This window comes from Neophocaena asiaeorientalis, unplaced genomic scaffold, assembly GCF_003031525.2.
Source record: "Neophocaena asiaeorientalis asiaeorientalis breed wild unplaced genomic scaffold, Neophocaena_asiaeorientalis_V1.1 scaffold424, whole genome shotgun sequence".
NCBI lineage: Eukaryota > Metazoa > Chordata > Mammalia > Artiodactyla > Phocoenidae > Neophocaena > Neophocaena asiaeorientalis.
In genome coordinates this window covers 3,792,014-3,816,012 of record NW_020174430.1, presented here as the reverse complement: position 1 = coordinate 3,816,012, position 23,999 = coordinate 3,792,014, and the positions used below count along the sequence as shown (strand labels likewise).

Genomic DNA, 23,999 nt, shown 5'->3' with positions numbered 1-23,999 from the left:
ACCCCCCTCCACCTTCCCCACCGCCCCGTGGCCGGCCCCCCAGGAAAGCCAAGCGCGGCGGCCCCAGGCACCAGGGCCTACGGGACAAGGACAGCTCAGGAGGCGGTTCCTGCCCCTTCCTGCCCCCAGATACCCGCCATGACGGCCCAAAGGGCTCCCCTCCGGAGTCAATCCCACGAAAGACAGCCCTCCCAGCCCCACTCCTGGCTCCCCACAGCGGGGACCACTGGTCACAGCTGCTGGCAAGTACGCTGTGAGAAAAGAAATGTATCCACGAAGAACGTGATGCAGGAAACAAAAGGACTGGGGGAAGAAAGTTGAGGCGGTCACCCAGAAGGTAGAAGGAAACAAGCAAAGCAGAGAAGAGACAGGACAGCACAGCAGGGAGAGGCCACCACAAGCGTCAGATCCACGAAGGGGCGAGTCCCTCAGACACCCTGAACCCGAATCCCACAACAGGACGTGCTCGTCCTCTGGCAGCGACAGCAGATCGCAGAAAACGACAGGACGACAGCTTCAACGTCCCAGGACGTGGCACTCCAGGGGACCCGGGCTGCCATTAGGCTGGGGACAGTGGGGCGCCGGTGCCATTGGACTGGATCAGAATCCGACACACAGAGGCGCCTGAAAACACCATGATGGGGGTTTGGAAGCTGCTGGTAAAGTGTTTGTTTAAGAGAGAGACAAGGAGAAGGAGGGACAGAAAAGAACTTAAAAGGAAAGTTAAACCAATGAGATAACTACACTGGAAGCGAGTCGACCACACTGTCCAGAACAACGGTCGCAGCGCCCGGCCGCGTTTACGTGTCGAAACGCAGGCCCCGAGCATCGCATCCATGAGGGCTGGGGAGGGCGGGGGGCGTGAGGGGGGGGCCTGCCCCAGGAAAGCTGTGGGGCAAGGGTGGCAGGAGAGACCTGAGCCCTCAACCGGAACAAGGGTTTTACGTCCCTAAGTACAGAGCTCTCTGTGTGTGGTATTTACAGTCATGGAGGAAGAGCCAGGAGGGAATGCTATAGCTCAGAATGGTCACTCCTGGGCAGGCGAGGCTTCTTCATAAGTATCTCTAAGGTTTTACTTTCATACCTTGTGAAAGCCTTCCTGTAATCACATTTTTAACTAATTGAACAAAGTCAATCCAGGTGGCAGGCGTGGGGCAGGGGCCGGGGTCGGGGTGAGAGGCAGGGCCTGCGGTGGACGGGGCGTGAGGACCAGCAGCCCAGGAGGCCCCCTGTGCGGACGTCGCGGCTAAAACGTGCTCCCGCCTCCAGAGGGTCCCGCCCGCAGGACTCAAGCCCCACAGCCCCTCCCAGGCCCTGACCCGACCCCGACAGGCAGACCGCGGGGAGCCTTGGAAGCCGCCACGGGGACACAGCGCCACCGCGTGGACACGACGGGAAACTTGTCGGGAGGAGAACAGGACCGAGCGAGCTGCCCGAGCTGCCCGAGCTGCCCGAGCTGCCCGAGGTCAAGGTCGGAGAAACGGTGCCCCAGACCCCCAGTGAGAAGAAAAGGGACCAAAGGCCCCATCAGACGGGTCAGAGGTGATGAGCACGACAACTTAAATGTGTCAGGTGGAGGTCACTGTGACCTTGCAAAGGGTGGTGTCGGCGGAGAGATGACCACAGGACCTAAGACAGCAGGAAAGGGGCCGGGGAGCCAGTGAGCGTGGACGCGGGGAGAGTGGTTACAAGCGGGGACAGAGAGACAGCTCTGTGGGGAACGGGTCGGGGGGCTTCTCAGGAGGAAACAGCTACACAGGCGTGTGCGGGCGGGAAGGACCCAGGGCAGGGAAATCAGGTGACATGGGCAGGGCAGGAGGAGAAAGGGCTTCGCTCCAGGTGGGGGCGTCTGACCTGGAAGCGGTGCCAGGTGGGGGAGTCCACAGCAACAGGGAGAGAGGCGGAGCAGAGGCACGGGGACGCGGGACAAGAGACACGCGCTCACCCCCGGACACCACCGCCCAGACGACCAGCCGGCGCTGTGGGCTGTGCAGCCCCGGGCAGGACTTGAGTGAGCTGTCCCCACGGGACACCCGGCACTTGGTCTGCCCGGCCCTCTTTGTAGGACCGTGTCCAATGCCCACTCCGCTGCCCCGTGTCCTGCAGGGCCCTGAGTGTCCCTGGTGCTCAGCGACTCGGCTATGCAAGCCCACCTCTCGCAGCCCCTCCAGCCCCGAGGCCCTGAGTTTTGGGGCCCAGCCCCACGCACGCAGGAGAACAGGCATCAGAGACTCCTTTGTGGCTAAGGCCATCCAGGGAGCACAGCCAGGCCAGGCCACCGTCCCGTCCCCTGTCCCCATCCCTGCACACAGCCTCCAGGCAGGTACCTCCGTCCACAATCCCCTTGCTCAGGCCGTCCTTGTTGTGTGAGGTCAAGAGCAGCTCCACGATTCCCCGATCCTCCAAGGCCTGTGGGGGAGTGAGATGAGCCAACCTGTTGTTCCTCAAACCTCCTGCCACATCACACGCTGAACTCTCACCACGCGGCAGGCTGTCAGGCCCGAGGGGCGCTGGGCAGCTGGCTGCTGGTCCCGGATGGATGGCCTGTCAGAGCCACTCGGCAAGGCCACCAGGCAGAAGACTGAAGGGCTCTGGGTGGAGGGGCCGGGACCCCCAGGGCAGCCCACCCCTCCCTGTGTTGGGCCTCGCTGCAGCCACGCACCCGGGGAGATGGGAGAGGCGCCTTGGAGGGTGCAAATCACAGGAGGAAGCCGCAGCGGGAATGCGCGTGGTGCTGGGGCCGACCGGCGTCCTTCCCTGGGAGCAGCAGCCGTGGCTCAGGAACAATCACCATCATGCAGGCGTCCCTGCGAGCGCCTTGCACAGGCCGTCCTGGTCAGCCTCACACCTGACATTTCACTGCAGGGTGAGGAGGCTCAGAGACAAGGGCTGCAGCGTCCAGAGCTGGCGGGCAGGTGCGCACCTGAGCCAGTCCATCCCCGTCGGGCTCCGCATGGGGCCTGAGGCCTGCGGACCAGAAACCCCAGCAAGGGCACCTTCCCGACATTTCTTCCTCAGGTATTATGACAAGACTGCTTATTTCAACCAAACTCCTTTGGAAAGAGGTGAGGCAGTGAGCAGTGACTAAGGCTCCCATCTTCCCGGAGGCCGTGAGGACGCAGCAGAGAGGCCTTCATTCTCAGGACTTCAGTCGGGGGAGGCCAGTGCAGGATCGAAGCAGCCAGCCCGTCGCCGATGCTCAGCAGACCCTGCTCAGGCCCCCCTGTGCACGGCATTGGGGGGTGGGGGGAACACAACTTGACAAAGTCCATCTCCTAGGGGCAGAGACTGACCGCCTGCACCGCGAGGGACAGTCGCTGCCCCCGAGCACCTGCCACCCGCCAGGCAGAGCTGGGCTGTGCCGACCACCTCACTGCTTCCCCACAGGGCCAAGACAAGGACGCTCCCACCTCTGCTGTGCGCGTGGAGACCCTAAGGCTCAGAGGGCAAAGTGCCCTGCCCGTGGCCGTCCTACGCAGACAGTCCCACATCTGCAGGGCCCCGAGGAAGCTGCACACGACTCAGGGCACATCCTCCCAGGGGCTTCAGTGATGATGGCGACTGCTCCTGAGCCGCGGCCGCCGCTCCCGGGGAAGGACGCCGGTCGGCCCCAGCATCACGCGCATTCCCGCTGCGGTTTCATCCTGTGATCCGCACCCTCCAAGGCGCCCCTCCCAACTCCCCGGGCACATGGCTGCAGCGAGGACCAACGCAGGGAGGGGTGGGCTGCCCTGGGGTCCCGGCCCCTCCACCCGGAGCCCTGCAGTCTTCTGCTGAGCGGCTCTGACAGGCCGTCCATCTGCGACCACAGAGGCGTCCCTTTGTCCACCTGTCTCACATGCACCCCTTCCCAGACACCAGGGTCACGACTGGGCAGGGGAGGTCTCTGCGGGGCTGCGCCCATCCCCAGCAGGGCAGCTTCCTTCTCTGCAGCCCAGAGACTCAGTGAGCACCTGCTGGGGAAGCCCAGCCCAGGAGAGTCTCGGGGTCTGTGCTGGGGCAGTAGATGCCCTCCTGGCCTGAGCCCTGGCCGGGCTCCTTCCAGCCAACCCCAAGGAGGAGGCCAGGGTGTGACTGGGCCTGACCGTCAGGACTGATCTCTCCCCATCCAGCTTCAGGAACACCATCCTCCCCAGAGACAGCCTTGCCCCTACAACGGGGGCTTCTGCGGGGGGGTGGGGGGCAGGGGAGAGTGGGTAAGAACCTACAAGCCATCTGCAGGGACTAAAGGAATTCCAGATGGACACAACTCTGCCTGTGACAGCAGAATGGATGCCACCCAGGACACCAGGGGCCGGAGCAGCCCTAATTAAATTAGTGGAGTCACTGAGGCCACTTAAAGCTTCCTCGCCTCACAGAGGGGTCGACCCTTCCAAGTACAAAACACCGGTGTTGCTGATAACATCACGGTCCTGTTTACTGACTGCTCACTGGATGCTGGAACGGCACTGCGTCTGCAACCTCACTGCACGCACAATGTGGAGAGGTAAATCCTCTCGTTAGCCCAGCTGCACAGAAGAGGAAGTGAAGGTTTAGAAAAATGAATGCAATTTATTCCAGGTCTCATTCACCAAGTGACAGGAACCACCTCTGAGCAGAAACCTGTTCTTCTAAGTGTTGCCCTGGGCCTGCCCCTCCCTGCTCTGACACACAGTCAGGGGCTCCCAGCCACCCACACGCTGGGATCAGATGTCTGAGCTCCACCCCCAAGACCCTTAGTTAATGGGATGGCATATGGCCTGGGCACAGTGAGTTTAAACGATTCCCCAGATGAAGCCAATGTGCAGCTGACAGTGGGGCCGCTGCTTTGGGTGCTGGAGTGAGAGGAGCAACCCACCCCTCCAGGAAGGCCTCCAGCCATCGCCCTCAATCAAGGTAGTTCCATTACTCTCAGCCCCATGTGCACTGTGATCCCCATTAAACTCAGCCAACAGAGGGCAAATAAGCGAGGACCCTGTTGGAATAAAGGTCTGGAGAAAAGATTCACCAATTAATAAATGGTGCTGGGTGACATCAGACCCTCACATTGCACCAGAGCCCAGAACACCCCACGAAGAGGTGACCCAAGTTGACTCTTACCTTCTTGACGTAAGGCATGTAGGCAGGGTCTTTGTTGTAGGGACCATACTCATTCTCCACCTGCACAGCAACGATGGGCCCTCCGTGCTTGTACTGGGAAAAGAGAGGACAATCAGAGCTGAGTGTGCAGTGGGAACCGTACTAGCTAATGTCACCACACTTATTGCCAATTATAGCAAAACAACCCATTAGAAAGCGCAAGTCTCAAAAGGTTTGGTATATAATTGAGTGGTGTCAGTAAGACAGGGAGTAGGAAGCGCCAGGCCCTCGTTCCCCTATGGAAACATCAAACAAACAACTGCACGCTGACAGAAATAACTTTATAGGAGCTCTGGAAACAAGTCAAATGTTTAAGCAAATGAGTGAATACCCAATCAAGAAAAAGACATGTTCAAAATGGTAGAAGATTCCATGGTTTCGATCACCTTTGTCCCACCCCCTCCCTGGCGTAGCATGGTGCAGTCAAAAGGACGCATCCCTATTTCCAGTTCCCTCCCTGAGGACAGAAGGAGCAAGATGGAACTTGTTTGCAATGTTCTGGGCTGTCTGTAGGCTCCCCAGGGGACTAGTTTCTGTCTCATCTGACTTTGAGGTCAGACAGAAAATGTTGGCATAGTTTGGACCTCAGGCTGGAAGCTGCAGAAGGCAGTGATGGGTCACAGCATGTACACATTTCAGCGGGACTACAAACCCATGGATGCCTGGGGGCAAAGGATTACAAAGGAAGGAAGGGAGGAAGGGAGAAAGGAAGGAAGGAAGGAAGGAAGAAAAGCATACACACAGGCCAGACAGGACATATGCCAAGAAAATATCTGAAAAGATCTTAAGCCTGCACCCCAGGCTGATCTCAAGGCTCAGGAGCCCACTAAATAGTAAAGGTGTCCCCAGAAGACAGCAAACACTGGGAGAGAGGGCTGTTTTTATAAATGCCCAATTTTCACCCAAAAAACACAAGGCATACAAAGGAACAGGAAAACGTAGCTCATTCAAAGGAACAAAATAAATCTCTAGAAACAGTCTCTAAAGAAGCTAGAAATAGTCTCTAAAGAAACACATGTGCTTAACTTACTAGACAAGGACTTTAAAACAGCTGTCATAAATATGCTCAAAGAGCTAAAGAAAAACATGGACAGAAATCAGGAAAAGGACTTACGGACAAAGTCAGAATATCAATAAAGAGACAGAAATGATTTTAAAAAAGAACGATACAGAAATTCTGGAGCTGAAAAGTACATTATCTAAATAGAAAAATTCACCATAAGAGTTCAACAGCAGATTCGAACAGGCAGAAGAAAGAGTGTGCAAACTTGACGGCAGGTCATTTTGAATTACTGAGTCTGACAGGCAAAAAGAAAAGAGAATGAAGAAAAGTGAAGAGAGCCTGAGAGACTTATGCAAATCAGTAAACAGACAAATATACTCATTACGGGAACCCCAAAAGGAGAAGAAGGGGGCAGAGAGATTATTTGAAGACATAATGGAGGAGACATGGATATACAAATCCAAGAAGCTTCAGTGCACTCCAAGTAGCATTAAACCAGAGACCCACACCAGTACACATTATCAAACTGTCAGAAGACAAAGAGAGAGTCTTAAAAGGAGCAAGAGAAAAGCAACGAGACATGTACAAAGGAGCCCCAACCTTGCAGGACATTTGGTCCTGTCCAAAACATCCATAAGACGTTCATTCCATAAGATATTTAGTTTATGCCAAAAGATCTGGTTCTATCCAAAATATCCATGAGCATATTTGGTCCGTGCCAAATGGTCTTGGACAGAACCAAACATCAAAGCCCTGTTAGTGTGGACCAAATGTCTTATGAACATTTTGGACAGGACCAAATATCTGCTAACTATCCCTAATAAGACTCTCAGTAGATATCTCATCAGAAATCTTGTAAGACAGAGGCAGTGGGATACTATATTCAAAGTGCTGAAGGAAAAAACCTATCAAGTGAGAATTCTATATCCAGCAAAACTGTCCTTCAAAAGTAAAAGAGAAACTAAGACATTCTCAGACAAATAAAAGCTGAGGGAATTCATTACACCACTAGACTTGCCTTACAAGAAATGCTACACAGAGTTCCTCAAGTTGAAATGAAAAGATGCTAGATGACAACTCAAAACCAAATGAAAATATAAAGTTCTCTGGTAAAGGTAAATATGTGAAAAAATGTAAAATCCACTATTATTGTAATTTTAGCTTATAACTCCACTTCTTATTTTTTACAGGATTTAAAACAAGTGCATAAAAATATTATGAATCTACATTAATTGGTACATGATATATAAAAATATAATTTGTGACAGCAATAATATAAAGGGGCAGAGCTTTTAAAGCGTAGAGTTTTTGTATGTGATTGAAGGTAAGTTGGTATAAATATAAAATAGAATGTCTTAACTTCAGGACAGTGTATATAATCCCCATGGTAACCACGACCAAAATATCTGTAGACGATACACAAAAGGGAAAAAAAAGGGAATAAAAACTTGTCATTAAAAAATCAACTAAATACAAAGGAAGGAAGTAATGGAGGAGATGAGGGAGAAAAAAAGCTATAAGGCATACAGAAAACAAACAACAAAAGTAAGTGCTTCCCTATTAGTAACTACTTTAAATGTAAATGGATTAAACTCCCCAACCAAAAACAGATTTACAGAATGGATTAAAAAAAAAACCTGTTAGTTCTAATAAACAATTCAGCAAACCTGCAGGATACAAAATCAATGCACAAAAAAAATCAGTTGTTTCTATACACTACCAACGAATGCTACTTACGATAGCATCAGACAGATTTAAATATTTATGAATAAGTGTAAGCAAAGAGGCAAAATACTTAGACACTGAAAACTACAAAATGTTGCCAAAAGAAATTAAAGAGGATGCCAATAAATGGAAAGACATCCTGTGTCCATAGACTGAGAGACTTAATATGGTTAAGATGTCAGTACTACCCAAAGTGACCTACAAATTCAATGTAATCCCTGTCAAAACTCCAGTGTTTCTGAAGAAACAGAAAAAGCCATCCTAAAATCCACATGGAATCTCAAGAGACTGTGAATACCCAAAGCAATGTTGGAAAAAAAAAAAGAACAAAGTTAGAGGTCTCACACTTGCTGATTTCAAAACTTACTACACAGCTATGGTAATCAAAACAGTGTGCTACTGGCCTCAAGACAAACATACAGGACTTCCCTTGTGGTGCAGTTCTTAAGAATCCGCCTGCCAGTGCAGGGGACACAGGTTCAAGCCCTGGTCCAAGAAGATCCCACATGCCACAGAACAACTAAGCCCGTGTGCCACAACTACTGAGCCTGCACTCTAGAGCCTGTGAGCCACAACTACTGAGCCCAAGTGCCACAACTACTGAAGCCCGTGCACCTAGAGCCCATGCTCCGCAACAAGAGAAGCCACCGCAATGAGAAGCCCGCGCACCGCAACGAAGAGTAGCCCCCACTCACCACAACTAGAGAATACCCGTGCGCAGCAACGAAGACCCAACGTAGCCAAAAATATAAATAAATAAATTTATTAATTAAAAAAAAGACAAACATACAGACCAATGGAATAGAATAGAGGGCCCAGAAATAAACTCTCACACGTATGGCCAAAAGATTTTCTACAAGGATGACAAGACCATTCAATGGGGAAAGGACAGTCATCTTTTCAACAAACAGTGGTGAGAAAACTGGATATCCACGTGCAAAAAACGAACCTGGGCCCTTACTTTACACCATCTACAAAACTTAACTCAAAGGACATCACAAACCTAAATGTAAGAGCTAACACATTGAAACTCTTAGAAGAAAACACAGGGGAGAAGTTTCATGACACTGGATCTGGCAATGACTTCTGGGAGGTGGAACCAAAAGCACAGGCAACGAAAGGAAAAACAAGATACATGTGACTTAACATTAAAAAGTTTTGTGCATGGGGGCTTCCCTGGTGGCGCAGTGGTTGAGAGTCCGCCTGCCGACGCAGGGGACGCGAGTTCGTGCCCCGGTCCGGGAGGATCCCACATGCCACGGAGCGGCTGGGCCCGTGAGCCATGGCCGCTGAGCCTGCGCGTCCGGAGCCTGTGCTCCGCAACTGGGGAGGCCACAGCAGTGAGAGGCCCGCGTACCGCAAAAACAACAACAACAACAAAAAAAAAACGGACAGATGTGCAGGTGACAAGCTTACCACCTCCTTCCTGTAAGGTGAGCCCAGGAAGTGATCCTCCGCTTTCGGAGAGGGTCTCCCAGGGCAGTGGGAGGCAGAAGGGCAGATCCCGCCACCTCCTTGCAGGAGGCTGATGAGGACCGCTCTGAAACGTCCCAGCTGAGCCAGAGGGCGTCCCTGTGAGCGCTGCAGACACTGACTACAACCGAGGTCACGGTGGAACCGGCAGGCCTCACACTGCGTCACAGCCAGCCCCTTGTCTTCCGTCCTACGTACGCACGTGTCCAGATCCAGACAGGACAGCATCGCCGCAACCAGACACGGCAGAGATAGCATCGTCAACTCCCGGGACGTGTGGCCTCCAGCGGCGACCAGGCCAGGCTCACACAATTTCAGGCTAACAAGGGTGTGGACAAGCTGGCACTCGAGGTAGGAACCTGCAGAAGCAGTTCTTTCCATCCCCAGAACATGAGTCCTCACTGGTCCCGGGCATCAGTAGTTTGGTTCCATACATAATGTACACTGTGACCCCACTCGGGCTGCCCTAAGCAAATGTTCAACTGAATCTGGGTCCAGGCCTTCATATCAAGATGCTGACCAAGAAAACACTCTGCCCATCCACGTGGCCATGCCGGAGACCCTCACCCAGACGGACATGTTAAACTGCCCAGAAGACATAATCACACACAGAAACCTCCTCACTTGCGTCTAAAACACAAATTTCTCCTCATCACTTTCAAGATTCTGATGTGGCTACAGGCTCCCATGAGGTCCAGCTTCCTCGGCTGGACCCCATGAACTGCCCCCTCGGGGGTATTTAGGTCTCACCAGCCTTCAGCCCTGTGCACGCCTCCCTCAGCTGGGAGGTTTGGGGGCCCAAGGAGGGGCCCGCCCACTCTCCGGTCCCGGCCAGCGCCCCTAACGTCCCCAACCCAGAAGACTGCCTCTTGCACCAACCCTAGAGCCCCACGAGCTTCAGCCCCCAGGAAATGAAACACTGTCCCCAGGTCTGCCCTGGCTTCCTGCATGTGCTCCTTGGCCTGGGCCCAAGGCTCTGGCTCCTGATTTGCTGGGAGAGGGCTTAATATTTCCAAAGGGCTGGGGCCTTCCATCCAAAAGCGAGTGGCTCATTCTGCAGAGATGCCTGGCCATCGTGCAGCACCCTGCAGCCTGTGGCACCATTGTAAGCCTGGAACCTCTGCCCTTCCCTCCTAGAAGGCTCTGGTAGGTCAAGAATGGGTCACGCACCCGGGCTCCAGCTGGCCAAGCCAGGCAGCATCTTCTACAGCCCGCAGGAGTTTGTATGTGAACAAGCGTTTACTAGAGGAAACCCTGAGACCCAATTGTGCAGCAATAAAAACTCCTCATTCGAAATCAACCAACAACAAAAAGTGACCGGATGCCACATGACACTGTGCTCTCACTTTGGGGAAAATTTCCATTGACAGCATCATAAATAGAAAAAGTGCCAAGAGAGGAAAGCTCTGTTAGCTAACCCCCAAGGCGCCCCTGATGACAAGACTCTGATCTCAGAGACACTCACGGAATCAGAACAAAAGGATTTCATTCAACAGGGCACAACGTATTGTAAATAAATGGGTTTTTAAAATCCAACACGTGGGACTTACCTACCAAGATAGACGAGAGCTGGGCTAGTTCTTACAGGACACAAAGACTCTACCCACACAGATTAAACGGAATTTGCTCCTGAGCCTACAGAGCTCAGGCTGATCCAACAGAAATAGAATGTGCTATTTGCTTACTTATTATAAATGTCGATCAAGATTTAAAATGAGTATCTCATATGGTCAGCAATTCTATGTACGGAAAAATCTCCAACAGATATTCACTATGACTTGGTTTGCAGCCATGGATGCTCTTCAGAAGGGGGCAGTTTAAATAACTCATGAGCCCAACGAACCAACAGGGTAACGTCTACAGCTGTCTCTATGTGCACAGAGCACTCTGGAGAGAAACTGTGATCAGGGAAGCCTCTGGGCAGGGAGAGGGGTGCCCAGGGGCCAGAACTAGGGGGCCTTATCTTCCCATTTATATTATTTGAAGATTTCATCCTCTTCCTAGATTACCTACCCACAAAATAGCCTTTGCAAGAACAATGCAGTGTGCTCTTGAAAGGCACAGCCCTGCTAACCATCCCTCGGAGGGTGAGGGTGGGAGCATAGGGCACCCACCAAGGGTCTCCGTCCACGGAGCCCTGTTGAGAAACGTCTGCTTCGTTACCGTGAGCCTCTAAGGATCCCCAGTCCTTCCATCCCAGGGGAGGCACCACGTAAGGGGACTCCCTCTCAATGGCCTTTAACGTCCAGAGCAATCGATTTAAGCAAAAGGTAAAACCGAGTGCAGAGGGGGCTGCAAACACCCCGCTGCTGGGTGCCAGGGCAGGGCCTGGGCTCCAGGGTCCTCTGCAGGCCCCATGCGTTCTGAGACGGTCTCTCTCAGCCCCGGCATCTCCTGCCTCTTCATCAGAAGAGCATTCCAGGCGATACGATGGGGGTCAGGGTCACATCATCGAAGATGAAGTGCTTTTACTTCACTGGTGGCTCCTTCCTCGCCCCAAGGGGTAGAGGACTCCTTGGCCCATGTCCTGATGCTTGGGGGACCAAGGCTCTGGAGCTCTTAGCGCTGGTCTCCTGGGCACCCCGGTCCCTTGATCACAAATACACCTCCACTGGCCGTGTGTTCACTGAGACACTGGGTCCCCTTCCGACTCTCAACGCCCACCCTCTCCTCCGGCACAGGGGCTCAGAAACCTGCCCCTCCCCGCTTCCCCACGCCTGTCAGGGGTGACACTTCCAGAGGCTGTAAGCTTCACTGCCAGAACACCAGAGGGACGGCGCTCAAAGAGCTGGAGTGTTTCCAGGGGCGATGACTCAGACCCCACACAGATCAGTGCCCAGAACAGGCAAAGCTCATAAAATCAGTGACTTCACAGATGCCCAGGAAGGGACCTTGTGCACATGCCCCCAGAGGACGGGACCGGCCGTGATTTGGACCACAGAAAGCAGCCTGGTTCCGAGGCTAAGTGACCTGCCCTCGCCGAGGAGCCTGAGAGGCACGGGAGGAACGGGGGTCTGGAACCCAGACAAGCAGGGCAGAAGCAGCTAAGAGACAGGCTTCCAAGGGAGGTGGGAGGCGGGAGGCCGGTGCCCACCTGGCGGCCCTCCCCTCTGCCGACTCTGCCAGCTAACGTCTAGGGTTGGAGAGACGCAGAGCTCCTGGAGCGTTGCTCAGTGACACGCTGATGCTGAGAGGAAAAGTCCTGAGTGGGAGCCATGCCCAGCAGGCACTCTTGTGCTAGCGGAGAATGACAGGCTCAGGGCCGAGGTTCCTGGATCCCAAGTAACACGCTAGAGGGGGAGGCCAACCAAGACAGAGGATTACACTTCTATAAACTCCAGAAAATGCCAACTAATATCCCGTGGCCGAAAGCAACACATCAGCGTTCGTGGGGAGGCGGGAGCAGAGAGATGCAAGAGGCACATGCACTTTTCTGGGCTGATGGATGCCTTCACTATGGTAACCGCGGTGCTAGCTCCACAGGTGGGCGGGTGCAGACGTCAAAACCCAGCGTGACATATATACACTAATATGACCACTATACTGCAGTGAAGGTAAATTTTTTTTAAGACCATCGTTCAAACTAAAAAGCCGAAGGTTGAAATCTTCCTCAAAAGTCATCTTGGTCCTCCTGTTTCTTGGATATGATGTAATCAAACAGCTGTGATTGACCACGAACCAGCCCAAGAAAAACAAAAGCCCAACCCAGCAGCCCCTCCCCCACCCAGACACCTGCCTTCTGATCCTGACAGCTCAGGGGCAAAGCCGCTGGCTGAGCAGCCAGTCCCTGTGTGACCTCTATCGCACTGGCTACACCCACATTCCCTACAACAGCTGGGAGCTGGGCTCCCACTCAGCTAATGACCCGGTCACCTTAGCGTAAGGCAGGAAGAGGGAACAACGAAGAAGGTGCTGGGCTACCCTGGTGGCGCAGTGGTTGAGAGTCCGCCTGCCGATGCAGGGGACACGGGTTCGTGCCCCGGTCCGGGAAGATCCCACATGCCGCGGAGCGGCTGGACCCGTGAGCCATGGCCGCTGGGCCTGCGCGTCTGGAGCCTGTGCTCCGCAACGGGAGAGGCCACAACAGTGAGAGGCCTGCGTACCGCAAAAAAAAAAAAAAAGAAGGTGCTGGCTCTGGCCTCCAGACATAGTCCTTGGTGTCCAGCCCAAGCTGGACAGCAGGAATTGGGCGAAAGTCATCCATGAGGGTGATACAGTCCAAATGAAGCCCAGAAGACAAGTATTCCAGAGGACCCTAAGACGTGGCCCTGAACTAATTCAGAGCTTCTCTGGCCTCTATCTTACCTGCTGAGAAAGACAGCACAGCAGGAAAAGCCACGTCTTTCCTAAACATGCCAAAACTCTTCCAGGTTGTGAGTCACAGCCATTCACCCTCTGCTGCTGTTCCTGGGTGGCCCCACAAGCCGCCCCCCAACCTACCCTTCCTGCGGCCACTCCACCAGGTGGGGACACGTTCGCTCACCTGCGAGAGCCCGTGCTTCTGCACCTTCTGTCCTTCCAGACACAAGTACCAGCCTCCTTCCCGCACCTCCTCCTGCGGACCGTCAGGGTGTACTACCTGGCCCACCTCAAGTCCCTCGGAGCCACCCTTCATGGTGACCTGTCTGGGTTCCCTGCATGGGCTGCTATATCCCTGACCTCCAACAACAACGCACATGCTCCTCGCACACCTCGGGCCTTTCTCCCTGGGGGTGTGGGCTCCTGGATACCTGGCTGTACGCCAGAGGCTCCTGCTGCGTCTCCTCTGAGGAATCCCTCTGGGGTGTGCATCAGCCTTGTGTCTACAAGAGCCAGGGCCGTTCACCTGCGAGAGCCCGTGCTTCTGCACCTTCTGTCCTTCCAGACACAAGTACCAGCCTCCTTCCCGCACCTCCTCCTGCGGACCGTCAGGGTGTACTACCTGGCCCACCTCAAGTCCCTCGGAGCCACCCTTCATGGTGACCTGTCTGGGTTCCCTGCATGGGCTGCTATATCCCTGACCTCCAACAACAACGCACATGCTCCTCGCACACCTCGGGCCTTTCTCCCTGGGGGTGTGGGCTCCTGGATACCTGGCTGTACGCCAGAGGCTCCTGCTGCGTCTCCTCTGAGGAATCCCTCTGGGGTGTGCATCAGCCTTGTGTCTTTACAAGAGCCAGGGCCAGTCCTCAAAGAGGAGGGACTGGGATCATAGACAGGATGGAAAAGTCTTGGGAACGACTGGTCAAACAAGATGCCTCCTAAGTTTTCTGAGCCCAGATGGAGAAGAGCACCATTTCCTTCTCCCAACAACCCTGTGACACCCTCCCCATCTCCAAAACAGAGATGACGCCTAAGTCTTGGAAAGGCGTAAATGGAAAGAGTTCTCTCCCTCCCGAATGTCCCTATCTCCCAGAGGAAGTCCAGAGGAGTCACGAGGGGAGCAGAAAGAAGATAAAGCTGAGGGTGGCGTGCGTGCCGCAGGTCCACGGGCTCAGCCTGCAGCCTCCATACTAACTTCCCGGCCAAAGCCCTTGTCGCTGCTGGCCTGCCAGCAACACTGGAGGTTTTGAATATGGAAAGTGCCAGGCATCGACCTCAAAAATAGGGTCACAGACACAGTTTAGGAAAATTCTAGGCTCGGGCACCCACACAGGCAGTGGGTAAATCATTCTATCACTAAACGCACTCCCAGACAACTCTTTGTAAGGGAGGGGGGAGAGTGGGAAGGGGTGACCTGGTGACCGGAGGAAGAGTGGAGAGAGAAGACACATCAATCCGAGAACGGAGCAACTACACCCAAAGCGAGAAGCTTGGAGGACCCGTGACCGCGCTGGGCCGGCCAGATGGACCGTCGCTGGGAGTCCTTGGAGCTCTGGCCTCTGCCGACCAGAGAAGCCTCGCAGCAGGCTTGGCAGTAAATGTGGGGACCTGGGAGAAGAGCTGGGGATCTGGGGCTCAGCAAGAGGGCTAGGGGCGCACAGAGCTGGGACTGTCGGAGAGGGGTCTGAGGCCAGGTCTGCGGACTTCCCGCGGAAAAGGATGGGGAGCCCTGGGTACAGACGCCCGGGGACCGGGAGCGCAGCGCCTGGCGTCACCCAGGGCACTGGGGGCGCAGAGGGATCGGGCGCCGGCGCTCCAGATCAGACGGGACCACAGGCCCGTCCCCGTGGGGACTCGGGCTCCGCGGGCGGCTGTGCGCGCGCTCCCGGGCCGGCTCCCCCGGCGCGAGGGGAGGCGAGAAACCAGGTGTGCAGGACAGGGCGTCTGCTCACCTGCGGAGCACCAGTAAGCTCAAGATCACCAGCAGGAGCAGTCCAAGCATGCGGCCGGGCCTCCGCCGGACGTTCCACTTGGGCATTCCGCGTCCGCTGCACCTGGACCCGCTTGCTTTCCAGCCCTGACTCTGAGCGGAAGCTCGGCGCGAGGGCGGGGCCGCGCGCTGGTCGCCGGGGCAACAGGCCGCTGCTCGCCCCGCCCCCCAGTGCTCATTGCCTGCAGCCCGAGGACACGCCGGAGAGTGGCAGACGGAGGCCCTTGCCGTTTCCAGCCACACCTTCGCCCAGGATGAATAAAATTCTTATTCTGGCACAAAATTATGTCACAAAGGAGGCTATGTAATATGTGGGCAAAATTTATGCTTTCTAGCAATCACAAACCCACCTAATCCCAAGAACAGAATTCAGATTTTACTGAAAGAAAATCTGAAACATTTTCTAGGGAGGCTGATGTTTCTTCACAGCATCAGAGTTTCTAGAAAATACACACACACACACACACACACACACACACACACACACACACACACACCGTTGCATGTTTTCAAACCATATCCTGCGCTTGTAAAGCTGCTACGAATACAATGAGATTTTACTTCTGGAACAAAACAAGGCGAGTTTAGTGTGAAGGGTTCTTTTTGTAGCATTCAGCAAATATTTAGTCAGGTAGCAAAAATGAAACCCAGGAGAGAAAAAAACAAATGAACAAACAAAGGGGGGAAGGCCTAGCGCAGTGGCAGGGGCTCGCTTGGGGCTGACAGCAGGGCCAGAGCCGCCCCTGGGAATCCCGAGAGCAGTCTCTCCCCCTTCGCCAACGCTCCAAAGTCAGTACCTTCTGTCCACGTTTTAAGCCATAACTGCCTGATAGTTGTTAAGACTATGATGAAGGTATTTTGGTGTAATTGGGATAAAAGGTGGCCCATGAGACATATGGGGAAGGTGTCAAAGGTTAGTCCCCTTTCCACCCACGGAGGCGCACCCCAGCCACGCCCCCCCCACCCCACCCCCGGCCCAGTCGGCCCTGGTTCCTGGTGATATTGCTGAGCAGTGAACAGCACAGTCCATTAAACACCATGGCATCCTTAAGTTATTTAAGCAGTACCAGCATCTCCTCTTTTTTTCAGATATTAGCTTAAACTTGTTAACATGGGCTATAAAAACCCTGAAATCCTTAGCCCAGCCCTGTGTCCTTTGTTTTTACTTATGAGAGATAAATGTAAATAACTCAGTGCTAAAGAAAAAATCATTACGCCTTAACCTGCTGGGAAGTGTAGACCTGTAGACACACCCTACTCACGGTTTAAGAACAGTTTTACTTTATCTGGACTTCGTGATAGCAGGACGGTGTGCAGAGGTAGCTCTAATCCAGATGTGTTTGCTGAGGAGACAAGACTGGGTTTTTTAAATTGTAGCAAGATACACCTTCAAGACAGTCCTTTGCAAAATGCTTGATTGATCTTGACCCCAAGCCGACCGGGAAATACTCAAATCACTGGGCATGGAGGCTACAGTTCAGTGAACTGTCTAATGGGGCTATAAACAAAGTGGGCTGGCTGGGTGTGTGGGAAGATCGTACCTGATACAGGGCGATCATAAACCGCACAGGCTGCCTTTCTGATGCCAGGGGTTCAGAAAATAGAAAAAAAAATGTTTTCTTAAAAAAATGAAGTCCCGTTGATATCCTCAGGCCACCACTCTGAGTCAGAACTCCAACAGACCCAGAGCTCGCAGACCCGCCCTGAATTCCCGCAGCCCGCATTGCCGGTGGGAAGCAGGTGTGAACGAGGAGCCGGGAGAGGAAGAGCTGCTCGCTTGGAGTCAGCACGGGGCGACTCTCCAGAAAAAGTCAAAATAGTCACGTCAAATTAACGGCATCGGCTGTTTAACTTTTGATTTTTAAAGGTGACAAACAGGTTCATAGATCAGGTATTCATTCATTGGCATATCTTATTTCTGAGCGCACTGTGTTAATGCCTTAAATATAGTGTATCCGAATTGTAGGAAAACACGTGACAAAATCTCCCTTCAAGTCACTAGGACAAGATGCAGGATGGGCCTTCTGTGTCAGAACAGTCCTGTGGGCCCTGGGCCCTCACCCCCTCCAGCTCCTTTACTCAAGTTGCTGAAGAGTCTTGAGCCAAAACACTAAGAACAGGGGGAATTCCTGGGACTAAATGAGTGCAATTTCAACCCTGGACGAAAAGAAAGTAGAAAGTCCTTGTCCTTGGAAAAAGAAAAAGGAAAACAGATCCAAGTTCAGATGGGTAGTCAAGGCCTCTCACCCCAAAGGCACGTCGCTGGGGCTGGGAGGGGCCTGTGTGTTTGCGAGGGATGCACTGCCTTCAGTGCTGGCCTTGGAGCCGCCAAGATGCCACTTTTCAGGCTGAAAAGCCAAGGTCTGATTCAACAGCATTTCGTTCATTAAGAAGGAATCCACAACTTTTCATGTCCACTGTGTGCTGAACACTGTTTTAGGTGTTTGGGAAGTATCAGTGCACAAAACAGACAAAGATCCCCTCCCTCTGAAATTTCTGTTCCAGCTGAGGAAGAAGGATAACAAAAATCAACAAATTAATTAGTAAACCATAAAGTGTGTTCAAAGGTGATACTGACCCCAGGCTCTTTAATCAACAGAAATTGATAAGAGGCCACGCGAGGAATTCAGGCAAGGCTTGACTGGGACTCGCTCTGCAGCCCAGGTAGCGAGAACAAGTAACAGGTGCCCTTGCTGCTCCCTTGAATGGGGTGAGGGTGGGGCAGGTCCAGGGGTCCGGCCGGAGGCGGGGCTTAGGTGGTCTGCCCGCCCGCTTGGTGCTGTGTGTGCAGGGATGGTGCACAGGACCCTGCTTTTGCCCCCAACACCTCAGAAGTGGCAGTTGGGTTTGTGGCCTTTTTGTATCTTGTGGTTGATAATTTGCCCCCCTGCATGGCCCTGCACTTATTTTTAGTCCCTTATAGTTTCTTTGTATCTGTTGTTAGAGATGTTTGTCCAGGTGCAGGTCCTGCAGCAAAGGGCCCAGGGCCCAGCCTGTCTCAAAGGTAGTAGATCCAGAGCATAAATGAAGCGGACAAAGGAACACTGGTGGGGGGGGCGGTGCGCAGAGCAGGTCTCACAGAGAAGGCATCGCTGAGCAAAGACCTGAACGAGGAGCATTACCTGCACGCAGGTGGCGAGGAAGGGGCAGCCAGACAAGCAGAGAGGACCTCGAGTGCGAAGGCCTCGGGCAGGGGTGACGCCTGGCATTCCAGGACTGCAGGGGGTGGGGGGAGGCAGAGGAACCAGGGCCAGGTCAGGCAGGCCTTCGGGGGCAGAGCTTTGACTCAAAGAAACGGAACGGGGGCAGGCTCTGGGCGTGGCATCCGTTACGCTTTAAAAGGTCACTCAGGTGCCAGGAGCTGGCAGCAGTGGAAAACAGGAGACCCGGCCGGGGGCTACCGCAGGGGTCGCGTGCCAGGTGCTGCTGTTCAGACAAGTGGCAGCTGGCGTGGAGACGAGTCTGGATTCCTGGATCGTTTGTGGGGCGAGAGAAATCAAGAGGATCCAAGAAGGACTCCATCATGCTGGGATGCCAGTTTCTTTTATAGAACAGAGAGGGGGAGGAGGTGAGGAAGTAAAGTAAAAAGGCCACTGGTTTTGCCTAGCTTGGCCAGCTTCCAGGAGGGGATGTGTTAATTTCTTCTTTTCTGCAGCCATTCACAGGTGGGCAGGGTCAGATTGTCTCCCTGTGAGCTGAACAAAGGCACTTCAGTTTAACATTCCCGCAGCAGGGCAGGGTTCCCTGAGGCAGGCCATTGTGTATGATTATAATAACAAAAGCACCGAAAAGCAAAGTTTAACGTCAAAGAAACAGATCCAACCTGGAATCCTATTTTGCTCTTCCGTGTTGGAGTCCCAGAAGCCCAGCTTGGTCAGGGGGGTGTTGAGCCATCAAGGAGACGTGCAGGTGGAGACACCACATAAGACTTTGGTGACTGTGATGCAGGCAGGTGGGGGGGGGTGTTTTGGGGAGACTGGAACGGGTTAGAGGAGGTGGAGGAATCTCGGTGGATACAGATGAGTCTCGTTCATGGATATTTGCTGGAAGAAGGAATAAATAAATGGGAATGTAGCTGGTGGCTCATGACCCTGAGTCGAGGGTAATGCCCTGTTTTCATTTCCAGGTGGGAGAAACCACAGCATGGTACACTGACATGATCGTGATCAAAGAGAGTGAAAAATCACTGAAGCAGGAGAGACAGTGGGGGAATTTCTGGAGCTACATCTGAGTAGGTGCCGTGGACAGGTTAGTGGCCTGTGAAGGGCAGGCTCTGGGGTGAGCAGACAGGGTCACTCAAGACATCATGCTTTCTCCGCGACAGACAGATTTCAAATATAAACAGTGTGACACTAATCAGAAATGAGAACTAGCCTTGTCATTTGAATTTGTTGTTAATATCTGAATGTATGCATCTGAGATGTGACGTAAAGTGAAACATTAAAATTGTTTTGGGGGCTTCCCTGGTGGCGCAGTGGTTGAGAGTCCGCCTGCCGATGCAGGGGACACGGGTTCGTGCCCCGGTCCGGGAAGGTCCCACATGCCGCGGAGCGGCTGGGCCCGTGAGCCATGGCCGCTGAGCCTGCGCGTCCGGAGCCTGTACTCCGCGACAGGAGAGGCCCCAATAGTGAGAGGCCCGTGTACCGCAAAAACAAAAAACAAAAAACAAAAAAACACACTGTTCAAAAAGTATCTGAGGGGGTTTCCCTGGTGGCGCAGTGGTTGAGAATCTGCCTGCCAATGCAGGGGACACGGGTTTGTGCCCTGGTCTGGGAAGATCCCACATGTCGCGGAGCAACTGGGCCCGTGAGCCACAATTACTGAGCCTGCGCTCCGCAGCAAGAGAGGCCGCGATAGTGAGAGGCCCGCGCACCGCGATGAAGTGTGGCCCCCGCTTGCCACAACTAGAGAAAGCCCTCGCACAGAAACGAAGACCCAACACAGCCATAAATAAATAAATTTAAATCATACGGGCTTCTAAGAAGACGTCTGCTTAAAAAAAAAAAAGTATCTGAGGGCTTATACACACAGAAAACTCTTTCATTCACATGTAGACCAGCAAAGCATCAATGAACGGGGGAAAGAGTGGAGAGTCTGAAAAGCGGGCAGTGAGAACAGATCCTTGGATCCCAGGGGACTGTCAACCCCTCCAGGAGCCCTGAGAGCTGATGGGAAGCTCCACGGGAGGTGACAGCAGGGAGCCCCGGACTGGACAGACTGACCTTGTGCTGGAGCCGGCCTTTCCCCGAGGGCCCTGATACACGGCTGTTTCCAGCGGGCACCGTCTCGGCCTGTTGACGATGCAGTTCGGCACCTCCCCCACCAACCTGCGGTTCTGCTGCTGCTCTCTCATCTCCCCTGTCTCCCCGGAGTCCTCCTCAGCTCCCCGCTCACCGTCACCCACACCCACTTTGTCTCTCGGGGTCCCCGTCTTCGGGTCGCTGGCAGCTCCCCACGCCCCTTGCAGGCAGGCCCCGTGGTCCCCCTCCTGGCTGGAGGGGCAGCAGTTGAACGGGGCGTCCAGCTTCAGGACGGCCCCGCCCCTCTACCAGACATGGCTTCTGAAAAGCAGATCTTTTGAGGTCTTCCCCGCTCAGCACCCATCCGCGCTCTCCATTGTCACAGAATAGAAGCCAAATCCTTGGCCCACGAGACCTGTACAGGGGAACACTGCTGGGGGATGGGGCGGGGAGGGCGAACAGTGACCGTCTCCGAGGCTACGGCCCCAGGGGTCTTGCTCTTCCCCCTGCCCCAGAAAGCTCCGGGGCCTTGGGGGGTTCCTGAGCCCGCTCGCAAGGACCCCCGCCCACCGTGCCCGGTTCTCAGGCCTCCCGTGTCCTGCTGGCACCTGCGTGGCCCCAAACAGCAGCTGCCCTGACAGCGGGGACCGGGAGGCTGGGTCCGGGAAGTGCGGTTTCGCTGGCCTGTGGAATGGGAAACAGTGTTTATTCTGCAGTAAGTATAGCTTCACAGGAAGCTGTAACGTGGACATTCGTGGGGTCCCCAGTGCCCCACACTGGCTCCTGGCACACACGGCATCAGCAGTGTGAGACGTGCGGGCACAACCCGGGCTCGTCCAGGTGCCACCAGCGTGTGCAGAGTTCCACGCGACTGTCTCACATCGGTGGCCCTTGTGGCCGCCCGCATGATCCCGGTGCAGAGCTGTTCCCTCCCCACAGCCTCCTGCACCCCTGATGGCGGCTCCTCTCCTCCCCCGTCTAATCCCAGCTTCCATCTCAGTAGCAGCATCATTTCTGGAATGTTCTATGAAGGGGTCACACGTGTACAGCCCTGCGAGCTTGCCTTTGCATTCACCTCGCTTCCCTGAGGGTCCATCCGAGTTCTTAGTGTCTAGCTGACTTCGGGTGATGTGTCTTGCCCGTTCCTGCATGGGACTGGCCGCCAGCTACAGTATCACATGGGTGACGATAGCTTTTCTCCAGTTGTTCTCTATTTGTTCAATAAACATCGAGTTCCTGCTTGATGCCAGGAACGCACCAAGGAGAGAGAGATGAATCAGGTGTATTTCTGACTCTGACAACCTTAAAGCCCGTGGAAGAATTTACAACCCATTAGACCCACAGGATGATTTATAGACAAAATGGAAAACAGTGATATTCCAGATTTTCTGTGGAAAGACCAGAATAGTGTGAGGGCCTCAGGGCCGTGATCTGGGTGAGGCATGAGGAAGGTAACCAGTGGACTGTCCAGGCGTGTTGTTTACGTTTGTATTGTGTATACGGCTCTTTACCAACGCCTGAGAAAATGGTGATGTTGATAACGTGACGATGCTGTAATGGTGTGAAGTTGAGGAGTGAGATCTGCATCCGAGCTGAGCAGAACTGCACCGGAAATGATCCGCAGGCCCCACGCGGCCGAGGCCTGGCGGCTGGAGGTTCCCCTGCCCTCTGCTGGCCTGGAGAGAACGGGCAGCTGCTCCTCCTGTCCTGCGGGGATGAATTTCCCTGTTTGTGAGGACAGGAGGGCATCACCTAGAAATCCCCCCTGGGCTTTGGACCACGGAGCTGGGTGACGAGACACCAGCCAGGAGACAGTGGAAGGACCAGAGGACACGGAGCGTCACCTTGCTCGCAGATAGTGAGGTTGGACACACCTGAGGCGGAGATGACCTTGGCTCCCGGGGACCCTGCCCCGGTCCCCTCTTCCCCTGCTCACCCACTACTTGCCACAGGTCACTAAGCATCTGGGATTAGGTTTCCAGCTGCAGAGACTTGTCCACTGGGTCTCCCACTCTACCCTGGCCTCAGTGGCCCCCTCCTCTGTCCTCCCAGGGGGAGGTAGTACTGGGGAGTGACGTGGGGATGCACACTTTGTCATGGCCCTGCAGCAGCCGACCCTGTCCCCCTGCCATAGACAGCATTCACTCACACGGCGCCTGGCTGATCTTAATTCCCAGGAATGACAGGCCTTTCCAGCGCCAAAGAGACGACAGACTTTGGGTGAGAAGAATATATATGGAAATGTTCAGATAAAGCAGAGGATGGGCCACAGGACATTTACTGTGGAGCTGATGAAGCTGGGACTTCTGGGATCCTGGGAGAAACCTCAGTGACTTGTTCTTTGCTTATGTGTTTCTGTAATGTTGGCAAAGGGAGATGCAATCCTGCCGTTTACCTGGAAGAGGCAGACAGGGAACGGCTGGTAATCGGCACTGACTGACTACCACGAGTCATGATTTAAATATTTTAAAGTCTGTCAGGAGATGTGCAAGTTGAGCGAGACACTTAACCTCCCTGCAGTTCACTGTGCTCGTCTGTGGGATGAGAGCGCTTACTGCAGTCTATTCCGAGCCTTCTGTGGATTCTCTCACTTGATTCACCAGTTATCCTATGAGAGAGGAACTTTTATTCTCTCCAATTTACAGGAGGAAACAGGCAGAATTTAAGCGATTTTGCTTTAAGCTGCAGCTGGAGGCAAAGCTGGCAATCAAAGGTCAGGGGAGTCTGACTCCAGAGCCCAGGCTCAAGGGAACGGCAGCACGTTTTCAGCAGGGCTGTCCTGCAATTCAATTCCAATAAATTAACACAACAAACATCTCTTGGGTGTAACCTCCTGGGTGTCTGTTCGTGCAAGGACCCCCCTGTGAAAACTAGGAGATAGTTTACAGGGAAGTGTTTTGGAGAAGTCCTACTGTTTTTAAAATAACTGGGCAGAGACAGGACTTCTAATTTCTCAAATCTATAAGGGATAGAGATGCTTTTAACAGGTGACCGAAATCCTCCTCTGTTCAAACATCCATATACTGGAGTGGTTAATTTCCCCTCCCCCATGACAGGGTCAGAGTAGAGGCAGCCTGAGGAGACCTGGAAGAGTTCAGACCCCTTGGCGGTGCAATTGTAACTGAGGCACCGCGTCCCTGGCTCAAGC

At 53.9% G+C, this 23,999-nt stretch overlaps 1 protein-coding gene across 1 annotated transcript in view; it reads right to left on the bottom strand.

Annotated features, from left to right (window-relative positions):
- LOC112407536 (beta-galactosidase-1-like protein 2) overlaps positions 1-23,999 on the bottom strand; it is a 34,916-nt gene that overhangs the window by 10,672 nt on the left and 245 nt on the right. The window contains exons 2-9 of the mRNA XM_024756881.1: positions 22,363-22,576; positions 21,422-21,535; positions 20,834-21,103; positions 18,734-18,827; positions 17,295-17,410; positions 15,574-15,763; positions 5,080-5,172; positions 2,328-2,409 (exon numbers count right to left, since the gene is read on the bottom strand). Coding sequence (XP_024612649.1) covers positions 2,328-2,409; positions 5,080-5,172; positions 15,574-15,763; positions 17,295-17,410; positions 18,734-18,827; positions 20,834-21,103; positions 21,422-21,535; positions 22,363-22,576 — 1,173 coding nt within the window. The remainder of the gene's footprint in view (positions 1-2,327; positions 2,410-5,079; positions 5,173-15,573; positions 15,764-17,294; positions 17,411-18,733; positions 18,828-20,833; positions 21,104-21,421; positions 21,536-22,362; positions 22,577-23,999) is intronic.